We start from the raw sequence: 24,507 nt of genomic DNA, 5'->3' as shown, positions 1-24,507 counted from the left end.
TATGAAGAATCCATTCTGTGCATACACGACGTACTTAGCCTTTGACGCGTGTATCCCACATGTGAGGCCCTGCCTCGTGTGTATGATGTCTGTATCTGGCCTGTCAGCCGTGGTGTCTGTGTCTGGTGTCTGTATTTGGGGTGTGGGCGCTGCACTTATGCTGGGGTCAGTATACCCCTTTAACGTCATGGCTTCACCTCTTGTGACGTCGTTGTGGCAAAGCGTTTGTGACTTCACATCCTTATCTGGAGAAGAATTGACGTCAGTTCCCGTGAGGTCAGATACTTTCCGGCCTTTCACTGCTGCTTTTACTGACCTGTTCTTTTCAGGTCTGGCCTAGACCCGGCTTTTGCTCTCGGGAGCCCCTCCGACCGGTAACACCACGATACTGGCTTCAGTGTAAATAAGGAATGTTTCTTTATTCGTACATACTTCAAAGTCCCATAATTTGGGGGTATCACTGTGCGACTCCCGCGTGAACCCCATTGTGGCAGCCCCCTTGGACCACCAGGAAACGTCCGAGCTGGCGTCTGCAGTGCCTCCCCCCTCCGCTGCGGACATGCCCAGGATTACACAATGCCAGGCAGCCTGGGGTCATGAGCTGGGATTAATGGGAAAACCCGAAAGCAGCCCCCGGCTGTGGTGACGTCATGGGAGTGCTGCCCCGGGGCGGGGGCGGGTCTGAGCGGCCCTACATAAGATGCCAAGGCAGAGGAGGGTGGACAGCAGCGGCAGTGACCCCCAGCAACACCTGGAGCTCCAGCACTGCAAGGGGCAGGAGGAAACACTCACATCTGGAGCTCTTGAATACCAGGGTACAGAATCTCCAGCACCTGGGGAGCCACAGGGCCACATCTGGAGCACCTGCGTCTTGGGAGCCAGAAGAAAACGCTGGAGAATCAGCACCTCTGGAGGTGAAGGGCAACATCTGGAGTCCGGTGCCAGAGGAACATATCCACATCTGGGGCTCAGCTCTCAGGAGCCCGGCGGCAGACCCCATCCCTTGCACAAGAAGCGGGGTCCGAGTCCTCGCCCTCATCATGGAGGCGGACCCTCAGCACATGAAGACCCTTTATGACGCCCGGGGCTTCCTGACGGCGGTGCCAGTGCTGCACCCGGAGGAGCTGGAGGGCGCTAGAAGGGCCTTCGAGGAGCTGGAGCAGGAGTTTGGTAGGTGCAGGGAGGGCAGCCTTATCTCTCGAGCTTATTTATGCGGTCCTTGCGTCATGCTTGCACCATGCTAAGTGGTACATGCACGAGGCAAATACCCAAGCCAAATCTATGAAGCTCCGCAAAGCCACCCTGCGTGGCCCTGAGCGGCTTCACAAATATGGAGAAAGGCAACGCAGCGCAAATCACTGCGTTGCGTTACACTGCGCCTGGAAGGCGTTCCATGGGCGTTGCAAAGGGTGTCGCAACTCATCGTTTTTGACGCAGATTTACAAGGTCTTGTCAATCTAGGAATGTGTTAAAAAAAAGAGTAAAATGCCTCTATGGATTGTTTATATGTAGAGACTAACCCCCCTCCTTGTGTCCCCTGTAGGCTGGGTCTAAACTAGGGTGGCAAGGTGAGCAAAAGAACGATGGATTGAACCCAGACCTCTTGACTGGGGTGAATGTTTGATTTGCTTTGCATTCCGTCCATCATCTGTGTGTCTTTTGCTTTCTCACCCTGCAGGGAAGGAGCACGCCCAGTACAGCCTGCACAACGCCCACCTGCGCCTGTCGTGGGTGCTGGGCCTCGCCACTCACCCGAACACCCTCCAGGCCATCACCGCTGTGCTGGGGCCCCACGTGGTCCTGCTGGACTCCAGGTTCATCTGTAAATACCCGGTCTCCGACGTGCCCCACCGAGGGAACAGCGCCCCCTACGTGGCCTGGCACCAGGACATCAAGTAAGTCAGACTGTGGGGTGCTGGCTCCAGGGTGGGGGAGGGGAGGGCTCAGCAGGGGTGATGTGTCTGTTTGTACTTCAAGGGTAAGGCCAAAGGATGGCATTCCTGCCCCCTGAGCCTGGTGAGGTCTGATTAACAGGCTACCTGGTGGGCACCATGTGGTGTTAAATACACAGGGCGGTGCGGGGTGCACACACAGCATAGATTGCAGCATCTTTCATCTAGGCAGTACATGACGGCATAAGGCTGGCTGCACTACCAGACACACATCACCCTGTGTCATCCTGTGCCCTCGTGTGCCATCATGTGGCTTATTATGCCCTCATGCACCATCCTGTACCATCATCTGCCATCCTGTCCCTCCATGTGTTATCCTATGCCCTTTGTATAATATCCTGTGCCCTCATGTGTCATCCTCTGCCCTTATGTGCTATTGTGTGTCCTCTTGTGCCATTCTGTGGCATCATATGCCATCATGTGCCCTCATGTGTCAAAATGTACCGTCCATGCCTTGATGTGCCATCCTGTGTCATCAATAGCCATCCTGTGCCCTCGTGTGCCATCCTGTGCCCAAATGGGCCATTCTCTGCTCTCATGTATTATCCTGTACCATCATGTTCCATCCTGTGCCCTCATGTACCATCCCGTACCCTCATGTGCTATCCTGTGCCCTCACGTGCCATACTGTGCTCTCATGGGTTATTCTGTATCATCATGTGCCATCCTGTGCCATCCTATACATTTATGTGCCATCCTGTGCCCTCATGTGCCATTCTATGCCCTCATGCGCCATCCTGTTATGTGCCATCCTGTGCCCTCATGTGTCATCCTGTGCCCTCATGTGTCATCCTGAGCCCTCATGTGCTATGATGTGACCTCATGTGCCATCCTGTGCCCTCATGTGCCATCCTGTGCCCTCATGTGCCATTCTATGCCCTCATGTGCCATCCTGTTATGTGCCATCCTGTGCCCTCATGTTTCATCCTGTGCCCTCATGTGTCATCCTGAGCCCTCATGTGCTATGATGTGACCTCATGTGCCATCCTGTGCCCTCATGTGCCATCCTGTGCCCTCATGTGCCATTCTATGCCCTCATGCCCCATCCTGTTATGTGTCATCCTGTGCCCTCATGTGCCATCCTGTGCCCTCATGTGTCATCCTGAGCCCTCATGTGCTACGATGTGACCTCATGTGCCATCCTGTGCCCTCATGTGCCATCCTGTGCCCTCATGTGCCATTCTATGCCCTCATGTGCCATCCTATCATGTGCCATCCTGTGCCCTCATGTGCCATCCTCTTGCCCCGGGGTCTGCCGATGTTTGGCTGACAGTGTCCTCCTCCTTTTACTTCCAGGTATTGGGGCTTCGAGGGGGGCCCGGTGGCCTCAGTGTGGCTTGCCCTGGATGACGTAGACGCAGAGAATGGGGTCCTGCGGGTTATTCCAGGTATGGATAAACTCCCATAGTCAATGCATGCATCACAACAGCCTGGAGCTGTAACACTGATTGGCTGAGAATGGGGGATGGGCTAATACTCTACTGGTGAGCCCCAATGTAATCAAATAAGAATCTAGGACATGGCTCCACAGCATGGGAGATAGATAGGCCATCTCTTTACCTTGAGCCCCAGTGTCGTGACATAGGGATCTGGGACAGGACTATACAGCAGGGGAGGCCATCAGTTAACCAAGGAGCCTCAATGTCGCGACATAGGGATGTGGGAGAGAGTTACACAGAATGGAAGACGGTGCATTCATTCACAATGAGTCAGAGTCCAGACAAGCAGGGGTGCAGCAGGCTAATATTGTTGAAGCCCTTGGGCCTTGACTCAGTGGTGTTGACAAATTGTCTACTTCTCTATCGGAGTCCACTGCTGTCCTGACCCAGGGATGTTGTCTCTGTACAGAAAGTCTGGAGATAGAACGCGGGCTCCACATAGGTCCTGGCGCCCTCAGCACCATGTGGGTCACAACTATATCTCAGGATGGAGCAAGTTCATGCTGCTATGTACGAGCGCCCCAGTGTGATCAGAGGGATCCGTGCCAGGGTCGGATTGGTAAGGGGGCTCTCGGGCAATGGGCGATGGGCTGGTATCTGAATTGCAGCTATGGGCCGCTTTTTTGGACAGCGTGGTGGTCGATATGGGATGACTATGCTGCTCCACCCAGTGGGGGCCTGAGCAGCCTTTGCGGAGGCAGATGGACCTCCGTTACCCCCCTTTTACCAAGGGGGCGGAGGTATCATTCCCAGTCTCCGGCTGGCCCCACCCATTAATGTATGCAGATTGAGCAGGGTCAGGGGGGCTGAGCTTAGGTGGCCTCACTTATATTCAGGTGTGGTTCACCAGTGTAAACTATTCCAACAACACAGAGTCCTAGCAACAATCATCGCATTTTTTAAATCTTAGTAAAGTTAAGATAAAACACACCTCTCTTATAGAAATCCCCCAACTTCTTTTTATAACACTTAAAACACTGAAGCAATGTTTTAAAAAAAGACGGGTGCAGATGTACAAGTCAATTGCGTCACATTTACGCCGTTGTTTCGTCACTTATGTGACTCAGCGGTGGCGTAAACCATGCACCACGTTGCGACTTATTTACAACCTGACGCATCTAGGGAGATGCGTCACGTTGTGAAGCCCTGCACCACATTAAACCTGCATCAGGTTTAAGGTATGCAGGGTGGGTGTTCCGTCAGAAAAAAACTCGTAAAAGTGACGGTGTGAAATCTACAAGATTTCGCAGTCATTTTTCAGAGGCTGCTGCGACGAAACCTTACACCTGCTTGAAGCAGGCGTAAGGAGTGGGGCAGCACGTTAGGTATGGGCGGTCCCTGAACATTGCTGGAGTAGCGTTGCTCCTGCGACATGACTCCAGCCATGCACCGACCTTGCACCATCAGATGCGACACGCATCTGTCTATCCCTGCGCCACGGTGTGCTGCATTGTAAATGCGACGCATCCGTGGTGGCGCAAGGAGAATTGCAAATCGCATTGTTACTGGCGCATCACTGCTAATCTGCAAGGATGCGCCAGTCCTTGTAATCTTCCCCGCAATCCGCAAATGTGGGGCTCTTTTTTCAGGGTGCCCGGGCCAACTTTTTTCAAAGCAATCAAACCCTGACCCGTGCTTTACTGTACAGCTGGAGCGGGGGGACACGAGGTCCTAACAGAGGGACGCTGCTTATGGTTCTACAGGCAGAGATGTCTTTGCCTGTAAACACGGGCACCACTGCCTTGAAAGAGTGATATTGGACAGGGTTGGCCAGACAGGGCTCTAGTAGGAGCCTACAAACTTCACCCAGATTAGTGCCAGAGGCTAGACTCCTGGGGGCTGTGGAGGCCTGGATGAAAGATCCCCGGGGTCCTCGCGGGGTTCTAGTGTTCAGAGATGGCTCTCTCTTTATTTAGAAGCCGCAGTCCTCTGTTAGATGAAAAACATCCTTTACCACGCGTCTTTTCCATGCATGCCTTTACCACGCTTCCTTTACCACGCAAATGCCTTTACCACGCGTATTTTCCATGCATAAGTTTACCACGCTTCCTTTACCACGCAAATGCCTTTACCACGCAGTCTTTTCCATGCATGCCTTTACCACGCAGTCTTTTCCACGCAACCTTTACCACGCTTCATTTACAACCCAGATGCCTTTAACACACAGTCTTTTCCACGCATGCCTTTACCACGCTTCCTTTACCACGCAGATGCCTTTACCACGCATGATAATTAAAGGTAAATGTGTGTATAATTATTGTGGGTGTGGCCCGTGCTGACACCTCATTTTAGACAGAGGCGGGGACTGCATGAGTACCCAGGCCAGGAATCAGTGCCCCCCTTACTCCTACCCTCTTTTCTTCTGCAGGAAGTCACAAACAAGGTGTCCTGGAGCACCGCACAGCAATGACCCCCGGAAACATGCTGTCCACCAATCAGGAGATTCCGCGGCACATGGTGGATGCAGAGAAGGCGGTGGAGTGTCCTCTTCAGGCTGGGCAGATGTCGGTGAGTTCACAGCGCTCTGTCGTTTCCTGGACTCATGTCTCACTGTTGTGGTTATTCTCACAGGCAAACAAGCAAGAGGTTACTGCAACGTTACGAAGTAACATGAAAAGCCATGATACTTGAGCCCGGTGCATTGTGGGTGTCAGGCAGACCAGTGATTCTCCCACTTATAAATGAGGCAGTCGGGAAGTGGTCGAGGCCAAGACATCCATCAATTTATGGCACCGCCCTTCCCATAATGAGCCTTTTGTCTCCATTACTGTGTACTCACAACCCCCCTTAAAGTTGTCCCAGAATTGTGTACTCACAGCCCCCCTTAAAGGTGCCCCAGAACTGTGTACTCACTACCCCCCCTTAAAGGTCCCCAGAACTGTGTACTCACTACCCCCCCCTTAAGGGTGCGCATGTACTGTGTACTCACTACCCCACCTTAAGGGTGCCCATGTACTGTGTACTCACTACTCCCCCTTAAGGGTGCCCATGTACTGTACCTCCCTGTACTTACAGCTTTCTTTGAGGGTGCGCCAGCATTGTGGACTCACAGCTCCCCATGACGGTGCACCAACCTGTGTACTCACAGCTTTCTATGAGGGTGCGTCAACTCTGTGTACTCTGTACTCACAGCTCCCCCGGGTGCACTCACACTGTGTACTCACAGCTTACCATAGAGAAGCGCCCACACTGTGTACTCACAGCTCCCCCTGGGCATGCACCCGCACTGTGTACTCACAGCTCCCCCTGGGGTGCACCAGCACTGTGTACTCACAGTTCCCCGGGGTGCACCCGCATTGTGTACTCACAGCTCCCCCGAGGTGCACCAGCACTGTCTACTCACAGTTCCCCCGGAGGTGCACCAGCACTGTGTACTCACAGCTCCCCCTGGGGTGCACCAGCGCTGTGCACTCACAGCTTTCCTTGGGGTGCCTCAGGACTAGGTACTCAGTTTCCCCTTGAGGTGCACCTGTCTTTTCTCTGTCCCATATCCAGTGCTTAATTTGTGCCTGTGTTTTCCGGTGCTTTTCTGTAAACAAAGGCACATATGTCTGAGAAACCACCATATGGTGGCAGTGTGTGTGTATTTTTAACTAACTTTCATTAGTAGAGAACTAAATGATTTAATATAGCTTTAAAAAAAAATGACAAAACTTAAAGGTAAAAAAGTGACGCGGGCAGTGCCAGCTGCAGTGGACCAGTGAGTAACACATTGGGCCCTGGCAGTTACATTTTTGGCAGATAAGCACGGCTCATATCCTACATTTCTCTCATCAGATCCACGACGGGCTGACAGTCCACGCCAGTGAACCCAACAGGTCCCACAGACGCAGATGTGGCTTCGTTATTCGCTACGTCCCCACCACAGCCTACCCCGTGGAGGTGAGTACAATCCTCTCCTTCATACTGTCTGAGTATGAATGTGTGTCAGTGGGATTATTAGACGACAAGAGTGACAGTGTGGACTGTATGTGTTTGTGTGTGTGTATCCACGCACGTGTGTTTGTGTGCGTGCATTTCTACTCGTAACAGTGTGTGTTTGGGGATTTAGATAGTTTTGGTTGTTAATTATGTAAGAGAGGCAGGTTTGAAGGTTCAATAGTTTGGGGATTTAGATAGTTTTGGTTGTTAGTTATATAAGAGAGGCAGGTTTGAAGGTCAGTTGTGGGATTTAAATAGTTTTGGTAGTTAGTTATGTAAGAGAGGCAGGTTTGAAGGTTCAATAGTTTGGGGATTTAGATAGTTTTGGTTGTTAGTTATATAAGAGAGGCAGGTTTGAAGGTTCAATAGTTTGGGGATTTAGATAGTTTTGGTTATTAGTTATATAAGAGAGGTAGGTTTGAAGGTTCAATAGTTTGGGGATTTAGATAGTTTTGGTTGTTAGTTATATAAGACAGGCAGGTTTGAAGGTTCAATAGTTTAGGGATTTAGATCGCTTTGGTTGTTAGTTATATAAGAGAGGCAGGTTTGAAGGTTCAATAGTTTGGGGATTTAGATAGTTATGGTTGTTAGTTATATAAGAGAGGCAGGTTTGAAGGTTTAATAGTTTGGGGATTTAGATAGTTATGGTCGTTAGTTATATAAGAGAGACAGGTTTGAAGGTTCAATAGTTTGGGGATTTAGTTAGTTTGGGTAGTTAGGTTGTTCTATAAGAGAGGCAGGTTTGAAGGTTTAATAGTTTGGGATTTAGATAGTTTTGGTCGTTAGTTACATAAGAGAGGCAGGTTTGCAAGTTCAATACTTTGGGGATTTAGATAGTTATGGTCGTTAGTTATATAAGAGAGGCAGGTTTGAAGGTTCAATAGTTTGGGGATTTAGATAGGTATGGTCGTTAGTTATATAAGAGAGGCAGGTTTGAAGGTTCAATAGTTTGGGGATTTAGTTAGTTTGGGTAGTTAGGTTGTTCTATAAGAGAGGCAGGTTTGAAGGTTCAATAGTTTGGGGATTTAGATAGTTTGGGTAGTTAGGTTGTTCTATAAGAGAGGCAGGTTTGAATGCTAGATAGTTTGGGGATTTAGCTAGCGTTGGTTCTTAGGCTGTTTTGAAAGAGAGGGAAGGTTTATGGTTAGTTATTGTTGTAGAGTACACGCTTTAGAGATTTGGTTGATCATGCCCTTCTCTCCCTCACTACATGACACCAGTGTAGGTCCTCTATGATAAGGTCTTGTATTCTCCCACGTCTGAGTGCCCTCATTCTAATGCACTTCTCTCATCTCTGATTCCAGGACCCCGAGCGCCCCCGATCCTTCCCCGCCACCGTGCTTGTTGCAGGAACAGATGAATTCCAGCACTTTACAGATCATGCACCCAACTTTTTCTCCAAGACCTTCTGACACCTCTGCAGAGCATCATCAGGAGACACCTTCCTCTCTTCATGTAATTCATAACTGCCAGTAACATGCTGCTGCATGGTGCAGGTTCATTCCTGATCTCAGATGGAGCCCTATAGGTTCAAATATGTATTTCCTCTTTTTTAACATCTTGCAGTGAGCCTCAATATTGTCTACAATAATGTTCGGATGGTAGGCCAAAAGGTGCTGCAACTGTTACCGTAAAACAAACAATTGCGGATTCAGAAATTGATAATGTGAATTCCTTTTTGCACTGCACTGCACTTTCATTAGAAAACACACGCCTGCATCCTGTTTTGGAATCTCAGCTGCCTGACTATATGTAAATTTTATTTTATTAATGTTTATTTATTGAGCTAAACATACAGCTGGAAGACAGATTTACAGTCAAAAGTGTGAATGTCTTTTTGTATTCTTTTTCTACAAAACTAAAATAAAAATGTATCAATACATTTTGGATAAGAGTACCACTTTTGATTTTCAACACATCTTGATGATTCCAGCTTGAGAAATTTGTAACGAGGAGGCTGGTCTCATTTTAAGCATGAATTTGGATACATGCCGGTACATGAGGAACTCTAGATCAATTTACTTCGATCTAGAAGTCTAGGGGATGTCCCACTAGGACCATCTTCACCCCTCCTCATCGCCACTGGCCTCACTAACAAGCCCGCATTTTTACATATCGATCATTGAGTGACTATATATATACATCGGATATGATTGACATAAAAGAGGGGATATATCCTGTGGTAATGTTGCAGTTTTCATGCAGGATGCCTCTGACAAAGAGCTCGAGGCCCGAAACGCGTCTGCACTGGGCTACTGGGTACATGTGATTCACTAAAATTGCCTGTATCTTTGGCGCTGTTTGACGACTCGTCACAAGACTTTCCAACGAAGGGTCACGGTGAGTCTTGTTGTGCATGGAAAGTTTCAGGGAGATCGGTCAAGTAGGGGCTGAGAAATAAGGGGGTCAACAAAGGTGCCTTTTCCATGCTAATTCCCCTGAACTCTTTAGACAGGGCCGCAGCCCGAACTGCTATTATTTGGTGTAAATCCATTCAGTTGTTGTTGAGAAATTTAAGGAAACCAAATTTAGATATCTCCGATTGCTGGCTAATTCACGAATAATAACGAGCTTGTGCAGAGAACGGCATAACTGATTGGGGCTGCCAACACTTCAACCAGGAAGTGTTAACAGCCATCTTGGGACTCTGCTTCTGCCGAGTGTCCCCCCCAAAAAGTAAAAAAAAGAAAAAGAAAAGAGGGCTGGGTAGGGATACCCTGACCTCCAAGCCTTGGTCTTGGGGTCCCAGAGGGACCCTGCAGGGTAAAAAAGCATTTTTTGTAAATGTGTTGCGAATTTATAGCAAATATGGCAAAAAAAGTGGGGGCTCCAGCACTTGTTCATACAGCAGGAAGCCACGAGCCAGCCTGGAACGCGGGGGCCTTGAGGTACCCCTCGCGATCCCCATTAGGCACACTGTGTGCCAAGGGCACCCGGGTGAAATGGCCAGGCCCAGGGGGATGGTGAGCTCGTGCCAATAATTGGTCCGGGGAAAGGGTCCTGCAGCCCACCTTCCCCATTTGTTTATGGCTGGGGAATGGGGTACCCGGGGCCTAAATTGGCCTAGGGAGGGGGGCCGTGAAGACCCTCGCCCCCATTAAAAATGTATATATTTATGCCTGGGCTCGGTTGGATGGGAATGCCGAAATTGACCTGGGGAGGGGGCCACGTGGCCTCCATCCCCATTCAGTTAAGGCTGGGCCCTGGAGGATGGGGTCCCCTAGGGCCAAAATAGGCCCTGGAGGGGCGCTGAGTGGCAGAGTGTTTGTATGGATGTGTGACTGTGTGTGTGAGTGGTTGTGTAAAAAGCAGCTGTGACTCCCAAGACTTTTGATGCCGCTTGGTGCAAACCACCTCTAATTTACCTTAATATTAGCTATCAAAATAGCGAGGCAGGCACTGGGAAGTGGAAAAGCGAAGAACAGGTTTATTACTCCAGGAGGAGAACACATCACATCAGACACCGGGGCTATCGTCAGGAGGTGATCTAACTGCATCTCTGTGGCATGGCCTTTTATACATTTCTTTCGTCAGTTTATTGCATGGTCAAACATCCTTGGAGTCCCCGCCTCAAGCTAGTTCCCACACAAATCCAGCAACAAATGTCCCCCCACTTAGATGTAACAGATGATCGCTATCTCGCAGCTGGACATTCCGACAGTATCTTAAAATACGTAGGATCGGTCAGATCTAAGGGTTTTGGGTTATTGATTAAGTCAGGCCCCTTTGTTGGTGAAACAAGCCCTGCCGTGTGTAGGCAATAAACAATGTCCGCAGGGCTCGGTTAGTGCCTGGGACTGGACTGAGTGGCCAGGTGCAGGGAAGGAGGTTATAAAAGAGGGCTTGCCTGTGCATGGAGGATGAAAGGACAAGTGGGTTTGGAGCGGGAAGTGACTCCGGGGCATTGTCAGGCTGACAAGGTTTTTACGACCCTAGTACGTGTGTTCAGGCTTAGTCAGGGTGCTGGGGATGATTGCGAGGTCAGGGTGAATCATGGGTGACTAGCAGGGAATGAAAATGGCTGTGATATCTAAAATGGTTGTTGCGTACGCGCACGTAGAGGCCCTTGTTACGCAAGATGATGCAGACAATGTTTTACGATCTTCACTCTGCTCTCAACAGTGACTGTGGCGAACATAAATGAACGCCGCTTATGTATACTTAAGGTTTATCGATTTCCACAGTCCCCAGTTTTTATACTAAGTTAGTTCATTTCTGTTCATATCTGTTGTGATGATGTACAGGTTGACATTATTATACACAAAAGCTAAGTATGCAGTTGGGCTGTCCATTGCGGTCTTTGGTGGCCTATTTGTTTTATGGGCAGATGAAAACAATTCTGCTATCAGTACAAACAGTATCGTCAATAACTTACGTAGTCAATGTAACAAACGGGGAGACAGTGCATACAAAATGACATTTGTCGTACCATACGTTTAGACCTGGAGATGAGCATAAGTCTTAGAAGATGCAGTAATTTCGTTCTAATACAAAAATGTTATCATACAATTTGTTCTGATAATATAAGGACCATTAAGTGCATTATTTGAGGTCTAGACTCCATGAGGATCTAAACTAATAAGCATGTTCATGAGGACAACTGGTGTTCTACAATTATCATTATACACAGTTTACTCTTTCTTCCATATTTCTTCGTTACTTATTCATACACAGTGAAAGCGACCGATGTAAGGTTTCAAAATAAAATCTTTTTCTTGTCCAATTGGGGCATATTCTATACGAGGTGATTGGGAGAGAAATTCAACCTAATATAAGTGATGCTCAGGGAGTGATAATGTTCAAAGGCTCTTCTTTCCAGTGTCTTTTACAGTGATCCATCACTTGTAGGCTCCCATTGTTCTCTTCTTTCCAGTGTCTTTTACAGCGAGCCATCACTGGTAGGCTTCCATTGTTCTCTTCTTTCCAGTGTCTTTGACAGCGAGCCATCACTGGTAGGCTCCCATTGTTCTCTTCTTTCCAGTGTCTTTTACAGTGAGCCATCACTGGTAGGCTCCCATTGTTCTCTTCTTTCCAGTGTCTTTTACAGCGAGCCATCACTGGTAGGCTCCCATTGTTCTCTTCTTTCCAGTGTCTTTTACAGCGAGCCATCACTGGTAGGCTCCCATTGTTCTCTTCTTTCCAGTGTCTTTTACAGCGAGCCATTACTGGTAGGCTCCCATTGTTCTCTTCTTTCCAGTGACTTTTACAGCGAGCCACCACTGGTAGGCTCCCATCATTCTCTTCTTTCCAGTGTCTTTTACAGCGAGCCATCGCTGGTAGGCTCCCATCGTTCTCTTCTTTCCAGTGTCTTTTACAGCGAGCCATCACTGGTAGGATCCCATTGTTCTCTTCTTTTCAGTGTCTTTTACAGCGAGCCATCACTGGTAGGCTCCCATTGTTCTCTTCTTTCCAGTGTCTTTTACAGCGAGCCATCACTGGTAGGCTCCCATTGTTCTCTTCTTTCCAGTGTCTTTTACAGCGAGCCATCACTGGTAGGCTCCCATTGTTCTCTTCTTTCCAGTGTCTTTGACAGCAAGCCATCACTGGTAGGCTCCCATTGTTCTCTTCTTTCCAGTGTCTTTGACAGCGAGCCATCACTGGTAGGCTCCCATTGTTTTCTTCTTTCCAGTGTCTTTTACAGCGAGCCATCACTGGTAGGCTCCCATTGTTCTCTTCTTTCCAGTGTCTTTTACAGCGAGCCATCACTGGTAGGATCCCATTGTTCTCTTCTTTTCAGTGTCTTTTACAGCGAGCCATCACTGGTAGGCTCCCATTGTTTTCTTCTTTCCAGTGTCTTTTACAGCGAGCCATCACTGGTAGGCTCCCATTGTTCTCTTCTTTCCAGTGTCTTTTACAGCGAGCCATCACTGGTAGGATCCCATTGTTCTCTTCTTTCCAGTGTCTTTGACAGCGAGCCATCACTGGTAGGCTCCCATTGTTCTCTTCTTTCCAGTGTCTTTTACAGCGAGCCATCACTGGTAGGCTGCCATTGTTCTCTTCTTTCCAGTGTCTTTTACAGCGAGCCATCACTGGTAGGCTCCCTTTGTTCTCTTCTTTCCAGTGTCTTTGACAGCAAGCCATCACTGGTAGGCTCCCATTGTTCTCTTCTTTCCAGTGTCTTTTACAGCGAGCCATCACTGGTAGGCTCCCATTGTTCTCTTCTTTCCAGTGTCTTTTACAGCGAGCCATCACTGGTAGGCTCCCATTGTTCTCTTCTTTCCAGTGTCTTTTACAGCGAGCCATCACTGGTAGGCTCCCATTGTTCTCTTCTTTCCAGTGTCTTTTGCAGCGAGCCATCACTGGTATGCTCCCATTGTTCTCTTCTTTCCAGTGTCTTTTACAGCGAGCCATCACTGGTAGGCTCCCGTTGTTCTCTTCTATCCAGTGTCTTTTACAGTGAGCCATCACTGGTAGGCTCCCATTGTTCTCTTCTTTCCAGTGTCTTTTATAGCGAGCCATCACTGGTAAGCTCCCATTGTTCTCTTCTTTCCAGTGTCTTTTACAGCGAGCCATCACTGGTAGGCTCCCATTGTTCTCTTCTTTCCAATGTCTTTTACAGCGAGCCATCACTGGTATGCTCCCATTGTTCTCTTCTTTCCAGTGTCTTTTACAGCGAGCCATCACTGGTAGGCTCCCATTGTTCTCTTCTTTCCAGTGTCTTTTACAGCGAGCCATCACTGGTAGGCTCCCATTGTTTTCTTCTTTTGTAGGCGCTGTTGAGCACCGGCGGTGGAGCTAGGCGTCTAGCTCTGATCCAGATTCCACTTTGCAGGGCGAGGTCGTTCTTGCTCTCCGACCACGGTCCTTTTTGTCCTGTTCCCTGTCTAAGCTGTCATAGGTACCTTAGACAGGGAACCGCACCCTATTCTTGATCCTTGTCCATCCCTACTAACCCTATTCTATCTTCGTGCTGTGTTCTTCATCAAGTCAATTACAAAAACCCCATATGAAAAAGGGGGGTGTGTTTGGGGAGGTCAAGGGAAGAGAGGGTGGAGTGGGGTCAGATCTGAAATGGACCAAGGGGGGCAGAAATTTCACGCAAGTGGGCCCATTAATTAGGCTCAATGGGCTGGGACTTCCGGCACAGGTGGATCAATAGGCTTCAGACATGAGTCCCTTGCTCACTTTGCCACTGGATTGAAGCAAGTCGGGCTGAAGACGGCTGGAATGCCAGAAACCAGTCCTCTGTAGCTTGTTTCCGGTCCAGGGACGGCATGGCTTGGCAGTTCGGGCTGGACTGTTCCCATGAGGCACAGGGTCAGACTGATTTGCATATTGCCATGTCTGAACTGGGGTGGCAGAGTGGGCTAAAGAACGGTGATGGATTAAACCCAGATCTATTCACTCAGGGCGAGTGCTTGTATTGTCAACGCTCAGTCCATCATTTCCTTTGGTTTTTCTTTGTTCGCCATAAGTTGGCAGGGTATGCTCAGACTTGAGTCCCTTGCTCACTTTGCCACTGGATTCAAGCAAGTCGGGCTGAAGAAGGCTGAAATGCCAGAAAACGGTCCTCGGTAGCTTGTTTCCGGTCCAGGGAAGGCATGGCTTGGCAGTTCGGGCTGGACTGTTCCCATGAGGCACAGGGTCAGACTGATCTGTATATGGCCATGTCTAAACTGGGGTGGCAGAGTGGGCTAAAGAACTGTGATGGATTAAACCCAGATCAGTTCACTGGGGGTGAGTGCTTATATTGTCAACGCTCCGTCCATCATTTTCTTTGGTTTTTCTTTGTTTGCCAAAAGTTGGCAGGGTATGCTCAGACGTGAGTCCCTTGCTCACTTTGCTGCTGGATTCAAGCAAGCCGGGCTGAAGAAGGCTGAAATGCCAGAAACCGGTCATCGGTAGCTTGTTTCCGGTCCAGGGAAGGCAAGGCTTGGCAGTTCGGGCTGGACTGTTCCCATGAGGCACAGGGTCAGACTGATTTGCATATGGCCATGTCTGAACTGGGGTGGCAGAGTGGGCTAAAGAACGGCGATGGATTAAAGCCAGATCAGTTGACTGGGGGTGAGTGCTTGTATTGTCAATGCTCCGTCCATCATTTCCTTTGGTTTTGCTATGTAATTTGGTGCATAGCTTTAAACCTGTTAACTAAAATCTTGTGCATCAAACGTGCCTCTTGCGCTGTATTTGAATGCTCCTTTGAGCTGTCTGTTGTATCTAGACGTATCATATAACTAAAACATATGCGTAAATTAAAACAGGCAGACCTATTGTCTTTGCCAGTCCCTGCTAGCAGTGTCTGCCTTTCTGATTGGGCCTGGGATGAGGCATTTTTTGCTGAACGCTTAAGATATTCTGCAGCTTTAACAAGTACATTGTATTTTTCTGGATCATTAAATTAACTGACGTCCCACGTTTGGGCAATACATTTTACTCTCCTGTACCCCCTAGCCTGTGCTCGGCAGTAGCCTAAGATGACCATAAAACCAATTGCGCCATATTTGGCAGAAACATTATCTGCACTGTATTTTATTGACAAACTGAACAGTGAAAAGACTACCCTAAGAGTAAGGTTCTAGGATCAGCACTTCTACTTGTACTGTGGTTTACAGACACAAAACTACTGTGGTAGAAATTGCTCTTGTGGAACATTGCTGGGAAGCAGAGGCAAAGGTGGTAGATGTCTCACTTCTTAGCTTTTGCAATTTAATTTGTTTGCAGGAAACCTTTACAACTTAATGAATTTTGAGCTTTCAAAGATTTTGCAAAGGAAGTGTAAAAGGTGGCATAATGTCAGAGTTCAATTCAATTTTCAAAGCTTTATTCGACAGCATGTCATAAAAGCAGGGTATACATCCCATCACAAACACTACAAATATCACATAGCAAAATTCAATGTTAAAAAGTATATTAAATCTTAATTGCTGTCATTTACAGAATTAAGCATTTTAAAAGATTATTTTAAACAACTAAAATTATGCATAAAATGAAGATCGTTCTTCCGTTTTTGGATGTCTTAGAGTTCTTTAGCTAGCTTCTAGGGACTGTAAAGTGCAAGTGCGTATAATCCAAGCCCACCTTAAAAATTTAGCAACAGCAATCGCTATACAGGGTGAACAATCAGACTCTAATATCCTTAGAGCCTCAATATACCTCCGGGTGCCCAAGTTAATACACGTTGGTTTTAGCCACTTATGACGAGGGCTTGTATAAATGGGACGTACAAACAACATATCGGCTATGTTCTCAGTCAGATCTTTACAGTTGTGACATTTATCATCCCGGGTTGCTGACCATTTATAGCTAAAAGCTTTTACAGGAAGAGTTCCAGTTCTAAACTGGAAATACAGTTTTCGGTCAAACGGACCCTCTATATTATCCCAATAAGCCTCACAGAGTGGACGAGGTTTACATTCAAGGAAACGTCCAGTTAAATTAGTGTTTACACAGGTACTATGGGCGGACATCCAAATCATTTGCCAATTTTTTTTTTTTTCAGATTTATTTTTGATGGGAACCTTAGACGTCTAAGTCTTCCCATAGGTGGTCAAGTTCCAGCTTTGATAATAAACCCCTTATCTCTTCAAGCCATGGGATAGAAAGAAAACGATCTGCCCTGATAATATCCTTTAATGCAAGGGCATAGTGAGCTAGTTCTGGGGTTGTCCAGATACGTCTCCAATATAATAGAGGCCGTAACCATGCTATATCCTCAATTTTTTTCCTGCCAAGATCATATAAAAGCGGAACAGTGGGAGTACTTTGGGGGACCCCGACTAAACAGCGTAGAAATTTATTCTCTGCCTTTGTTAGTTGGTTCAAATAATTAAATCCCCATAGTTCTGAACCATACAAAGAGGCGCTTATAACCTTCATATTGTAGATCTCTAAGGCAGGTGTAATTGGCTTGGTAAAAGAAGCTTTATGCTTGATGGCTAAGGCACCCGCAAGCTGGTGGAATTTTAGAACAGCCATGTCAATATGACTTTTCCAGCTCATGTTACTCTGGAGAGATATTCCTAAATACGTAAATGCCTTTACCTGCTCTAGTGGGGTTCCATTAAAATTAATTGTACCTTTGAATGTTTTCTGCTGATTCAGGGACATGAACTTGGTTTTTGAGGTGTTTATCTCAAGTCCACGCAGTTGACACAATTCTCCAAACGCATTCACAGCCTTCTGGAGCCCACTCGAGGTCCGGGAAACAATCAACGTGTCGTCCGCGAACATGAGAACAGGCATGCGGGCCCCAGCTAAAACGAGAGCATCAGTGGGGGAACGGCTAAGATGATCCACTATGCCGTTGATGTATAATGAAAACAGCGTGGGTGCCAGAACACACCCCTGCCGAACACCACGCTCGACAGGGAATGAGTTGGTCACCTCACCCTGTGCCCCCCCATCTGATTCTGGTGTAGTTGTTCTCATACAGGCGGGCAAGTAGAGTCAATAGTTCCGGGGACATCCCTGCTTCAGCGAGAACCCTTCAAAGTTTGGAACGGGGGACTAAATCGAAAGCTGATTTCAGGTCTACAAAGACCGCGCAAAGTGTCCCATTGGTTAAGGCCACATTCCTCCAGTAAAGTGCTATGAAGTAAAAGACCTGGTCAATTGAACTAATACATGGTCAAAAGCCAGCTTGATATGGGGACAAAATATTGTGTTCTTCTATCCATATTTGCAATTTATTTTGCACTAAACGACCTATAAGTTTTTGGGCTGAGTCTATAAGACTGATAGGTCTATAATTACTGGGTAGAGATTTGTCACCCTTTTTAAAAACCGGAATTATTTCAGCGCCTTTCCATGAAGATGGGATTGGCGCACCCCTAGCCAGAGAGTTAGCTAAACACTCAAAGTACTGGCCCCAAGACGATCTATCACTTAAAAACACGGCAGCTGGGATGCCATCCATGCCTGGAGCTCTTCCCCCAGTCACACAGTCTAACGCTAAATTAATATCTTTAGTTGTGAAAAGCTGACTTTGATAAAAAATAGTTGGGGGTAGAGGACACTCTTCTTCAGCTGGGTTACGAGTGTATTGGGGTCTGAAAAAATCTACCCATTGTTGTTTGGCAACATTGTTTTGGGGGGGTTCAGCTTCACCTCCTCTATCCCACTTAACAATGGCCCAAAATTGTTTTGAGTCCTTTGCTTCACAGGCTGATTTCAGATCACGCCACTGATCCTCACCCCACTGTTTTTTTGCTACTTTCTGAGCTTGCCTATATGTCTCCCTTGCCTTTCTCACACCTAAGGGATTCCTACATCTTATTTCTGTGCTCAGATTTTGACGGGCTAATTTACAAGCATTGTTATACCACCCCACCTTGGGTTGTCTTTTGTTTCCCTTATCTGGTTTTATAATCTTCCTAAAGATCAATTGGAGTTTTGTGAAAAAGTGGGTATGTGCCTCAAGCATTATTTGGGGAAAGTCTTGCTTACTAATGTGAGTGTTTAAATTAGCCACTTCTTCAACGACCATATATTTAAGGACCTCCAACATCTCAGGGTTCTCAATGAATCTACCCCATTTAATGTGACGCATGTTATTAGAGGCAACAATATCTAGGGTGACCTTCCACGCCCCGGTTTTCTAGTCCCCTTTTGTGCTAGAAATTTCATACAAAGTGGATTCTGGTCACTTTCCATCCTATTTTTAACAGTCATATCTATCAGACAGTGCCATCCTCTTATATCCACCAGTAAGTAATCTATGCGGCTGGAATACCTGCCATTATCAAATGTATTTTCTCCCAGGCGGTCAGACAGGGTGCGCCCATTTGCTGCTCTAAGCCCTCTCACTAAGCATAAGGCCTTGAACTGTATGGCTACAGCTGACCATCTTCTTATGGCTGGTATTTCAAGCTGGGGGACGCTCCATTTACTGTCCTCCTCAGCAGCAAGAAATTGATCCTCTTGTCCAAAAGGTTCAAAAGTAGTATTGAAATCTCCACCTACTATAATAGACAACTGTGTTGGGAGGGCCTCAAGCTGATGGTCAAGAGCAGAGATTACCTCTGATGTTTGTCCCCCTGCCGCCCCCCTTGCATAAATGTTGTAAATAGCCACCAATGACAGAGTTCACTAAACATGGGCTACTGGAACACAGCATAGTAGTGTCCAAGGACTAGGCATCCACAAGCATCACCCATCAGACATCCAATAGCGTCAGGCATCCAAAAAGGGTCAGGGATGCACAAGCATCAGGCATTCACAAGCTACAAGCATCCACAAGCGTCAGCCATCCACAGGCGTCAGCCATCCACAAGCGTCAGCCATCCACAAGCGTCAGCCATCCACAAGCGTCAGCCATCCACAAGCATCAGGCAACCACTAGCATCAGACATCCACAAACATCAGGCACCAGACATCCACAAGCGTCAGCCATCCACAAGCATCAGACATCCAAAGGATCAGGCATCCACAAGCGTCAGGCATCCACCAGCGTCAGGCATCCACAAGCGTCAGGCATCCACAAGTGTCAGGTATGCACAAGTGTAAGGCATGCACAAGTGTCAGGCATGCACAAGCTTCAAGCATTCACAAATATCAAACATCCACAAGCGTCAGACATCCACAAGCACCCACAAGCATCAGGCATCAACAAGCAACAGACATCCACAAGCAACAGACATCCACAAGCATCCAGAAGCATCAGACGTCCACAAGCATCAGATATACACAAGCATCAGATATCCACAAGCATCAGGCATCAGACATCCAGAAGCATCAGACATCCAGAAGCATCAGACATCCACAAACATCCAGAAGCATCAGACGTCCAGAAGCATCAGATATACACAAGCATCAGATATCCACAAGCATCAGGCATCAGACATCTAGAAGCATCAGACATCCAGAAGCATCAGACATCCACAAACATCCAGAAGCATCAGACGTCCACAAGCATCAGACATACACAAGCATCAGGCATCCACAAGCATCAGAAATACACAATCATCAGGCATCAGACCACCAGGAGCATCAGACATCCACAAGCATCAGGCGTCCACAAGCATCAGGCATCCACAAGCATCAAGCATCCACAAGCATCAAACATCCACAAGCAACAGACATCCACAAGCATCAGACACCCACGAACTTCAGACATCCACAAGCGTCAGACATCCACAAACATCAGGCATCAGACATCCATAAGCGTCAGCCATCCACACGCATCAGACATCCAAAGGCATCAGACATCCAAAGGCATCAGTCATCCACAAGCGTCAGGCATCCACAAGCGTCAGGCATCCACAAGCGTAAGGTATGCACTAGCGTAAGGCATGCACAAGCGTAAGGCATGCACAAGCTTCAAGCATTCACAAACATCAGACATCCACAAGCGTCAGACATCCACAAGCGTCAGACATCCACAAGCATCCACAAGCATCAGGCATCAACAAGCAACAGACATCCACAAGTAACAGACATCCACAAGCATCAGACATTCACAAGCATCAGACATCCACAAGCATCAGACATCCACAAGCGTCAGACATCCACAAGCGTCAGACATCCACAAGCATCAGGCATCAACAAGCAACAGACATCCACAAGCAAGAGACATCCACAAGCATCAGACATCCACAAGCATCAGATATCCACCAGCATCAGACATCCACAAGCGTCAGATATCTACAAGCGTCAGGCATCAGACATCCACAAGCATCAGGCATCCACAAGCGTCAGGCATCCACAAGCGTCAGACATCCACAAGCGTCAGACATCCACAAACATCAGGCATCAGACATCCACAAACATCAGGCATCCACAAGTATTAGACATCCAAAGGCATCAAGCATTCACAAAAGTCAGACATCCACAAGCGTCAGATATCCACAAGTGTGACACATCCACAAGCAACAGATATCCACAAGCATCAGGCATCAGACATCCAGAAGCATCAGACATCCAGAAGCATCAGACATCCACAAACATCCAGAAGCATCAGACGTCCACAAGCATCAGACATACACAAGCATCAGGCCTCCACAAGCATCAGAAATACACAAGCATCAGGCTTCCACAAGCATCAGACCACCAGGAGTATCAGACATCCACAAGCATCAGGCGTCCATAAGCATCAGGCATCCACAAGCATCAGATATCCACAAGCATCAGACATCCACAAGCATCAGACATCCACAAGCATCAGACATCCACAAGCAACAGACATCCACAAGCGTCAGACATCCACAAGCAACAGACATCCAAAAGCATCAAGCATCCACAAGCATCAAACATCCACAAGCAACAGACATCCACAAGCATCAGACACCCACGAACTTCAGACATCCACAAGCGTCAGACATCCACAAACATCAGGCATCAGACATCCACAAGCGTCAGCCATCCACACGCATCACACATCCAAAGGCATCAGACATCCAAAGGCATCAGGCATCCACAAGCGTCAGGCATCCACAAGCGTCAGGCATTCACAAGCGTCAGGTATGCACTAGCGTAAGGCATGCACAAGCGTAAGGCATGCACAAGCTTCAAGCATTCACAAACATCAGACATCCACAAGCGTCAGACATCCACAAGCATCAGACATCCACAAGCATCCACAAGCATCAGGCATCAACAAGCAACAGACATCCACAAGTAACAGACATCCACAAGCATCAGACATTCACAAGCATCAGACATCCACCATCATCAGACATCCACAAGCGTCAGACATCCACAAGCGTCAGACATCCACAAGCCCCCACAAGCATCAGGCATCAACAAGCAACAGACATCCACAAGCAACAGACATCCACAAGCATCAGACATCCACAAGCATCAGACATCCACCAGCATCAGACATCCACAAGCATCAGACATCCACAAGCGTCAGGCATCAGACATCCACAAGCATCAGGAATCCACAAGCGTCAGGCATCCACAAGCGTCAGACATCCACAAGCGTCAGACATTCACAAACATCAGGCATCAGACATCCACAAACATCAGGCATCCACAAGCATTAGACATCCAAAGGCATCAAGCATTCACAAAAGTCAGACATCCACAAGCATCAGATATCCACAAGTGTCACACATCCACAAGCAACAGACATCCACAAGCATCAAACGTCCTCAAGCATCAGACATACACAAGCATCAGGCATCCACAAGCATCAGACATCAGACACCCAGGAGCATCAGACAACCAGGAGCATCTGACATCCAAAAGCATTATGCGTCCACAAGCATCAGGCATCCATAAGCATCAGACATCCACAAGCATCAGACATCCACAAGCAACAGACATCCAAAAGCATCAGACACCCACAAGCGTCAGGCATCCAAAAGCATCAAGCATCCACAAGCATCAAACATCCACAAGCAACAGACATCCACAAGCATCAGACATCCACAAGCATCAGACATCCACAAACATTAGACATCCACAAACATCAGATATCCACCAGCATCAGGCATCAGGCATCCAAAAGCGTCAGGCATCCACAAGTGTCAGACATCCACAAGCGTCAGACATCCTGAGGTTCCGTGAATTCTGAACGCGTTTCATAAAGGTCATGGTTTCGTTACAAATTTGATAGTAGCGAACCGTAACTAGTGAGTGCGGAAAGTACGAGTGATTTCGCCATGTTAGACCGATGGATTCACTACATATTTAGGGATTTCGTTTTGAACCCCTGAGTTCCATTTTATGCATGGCAGCCATTTTGTGGTTGCCCTCACATAGGCCGATGACTACGGCCGAATGAGTCTTTAGTACACGTACACTTTAGCTGACTTCTGAATGACCTGAGCGAACTGACCTCGTTGTCTGAAGCTGACCTTGTTAAGCCAGTTCCTTGCCCGGTAGCTGATCGAGATTAAGGATCAAAGAACAGGACATTGTTGAGTTTATTGCACACGCACACACCCCTTATCCTACTTCTCATGTGTTTCTGTTCTTTCTTTTATGGCCTATTTATGGTATGGGTTGTGGTCTTTTATTATGGGTTTGTCTGGCCTGTTCGAGAAAGAATGTTGGGCTTTCCCGTGTAATTGATGGTGGGCTGGACAACTGAGAAGTGGGTTTGTCGTCATGCGATACCTTTTGCAATGTTACCTATGATTGGACAAATTGTATCTTGTGGGTGTTTGTCCGGAATGTGATTTTTAGCATAAAAGAGGATGTCTTGCTCTACGAAGATTAAGCAGTCTCTGACAAACCTACTTGTGTCGTACTTCGTAAACCTCTGTTCCTGTTTGCAGCCAATAAATTTGATCTTTGACGTCACCGAGAAGTATCCCGTGTCTCTGTATTCTAAGACAGGTGAACCCGAAGACTTTGGGCGTGCCCTTGGTGCCGCTGGGTTCTAAAACCCGGTTCTTCAGTTGGCGCCCAACGTGGGGCGACTTCAGTGGTACCGGTCCAAGCCTGAAGATCGTGAGGAGCTTTGTGAGGAAATTCTGGAAGAGGGCCCCCACTCCATCGACCCCTGCATGTCGAACGTGGACTGAAGGTTTTTGCTGCGAGGCTTCCCGCTTTCCGACGGCTACGAAGGACTGCTGCCCTGACTGTCGCCCTGTCTTGGACCCTTCATGACGATTTGTACAGCGAGACGATAGCCGGGTCTTCTGGGTGACGTGATCAATACTTCAGTTAAGTATAAGTGGGTCGCTCCCAGTCCTTAGTCTTGGTTCCTTAGTTTTGATTTGGTACTTGCAAGTGCCAAAGCCGAGGGAATCGTATATTTGTGAGACTATCGTTTTTGGTAATCCCTTGAAGTTTGAAGCTAGATTAGTGAGCGAAGATGCCTGGTCTTAGCAAACTTGGAAAGATATTTTGTTGTAGTTGTAACAGGGATTCCCGATTGGAGAACTCGTGTCCGATACCTCCGGTTGGAACTCCGACTTATGAGCTCTATTCTAAACATGGCGTGGGCCCCATTACGTATAATGAATTGTGGGTCCAATACACTAGGAAAGACGGTGTCTTAAAATGGCCCCAACATGGTAGCTATGACACCGAGATTTTAGATAATTTGGAAGTTAAACTATTTAAGAAGAAAGCCCGGCCAGCAATGTTTGACTCTTTCCGCCTCTGGAGTAAGGAAGCCAAACAGAAAGCAATTAAACAAGTGAAAAAAGATAAAAGCAAGAAGGGTATATCGATAATGCAAGCAGCTAGGCAGTTTAAAGATAATGAAGAAGATCGAGTGAGTGAAGAGTTGCACAGGCAACATAAAATGGCCATCAATAAATGCTATCCAGCTTTGTCACCTCTTTTACAAGGTGCAACGA

At 47.5% G+C, this 24,507-nt stretch overlaps 1 protein-coding gene across 1 annotated transcript; it reads left to right on the top strand.

Annotated features, from left to right (window-relative positions):
- The first annotated feature begins 1,040 nt into the window (after positions 1-1,040).
- On the top strand, positions 1,041-8,724 carry LOC147689235 (phytanoyl-CoA dioxygenase domain-containing protein 1-like). Its single transcript, XM_086940046.1, has 6 exons — positions 1,041-1,170; positions 1,679-1,895; positions 3,249-3,340; positions 5,760-5,899; positions 7,169-7,273; positions 8,617-8,724. Exons 1-6 carry the CDS (start codon positions 1,041-1,043, stop codon positions 8,722-8,724), a joined length of 792 nt encoding a protein of 263 aa, XP_086796172.1.
- Positions 8,725-24,507: the final 15,783 nt, after the last annotated feature.

This window comes from Lissotriton vulgaris, chromosome 10 (genome assembly GCF_964263255.1).
Source record: "Lissotriton vulgaris chromosome 10, aLisVul1.2, whole genome shotgun sequence".
Classification (NCBI taxonomy): Eukaryota; Metazoa; Chordata; class Amphibia; order Caudata; family Salamandridae; genus Lissotriton; species Lissotriton vulgaris.
Note: the sequence above shows the minus strand (reverse complement) of the source record. Positions and strands in the feature narration are given on the sequence as shown.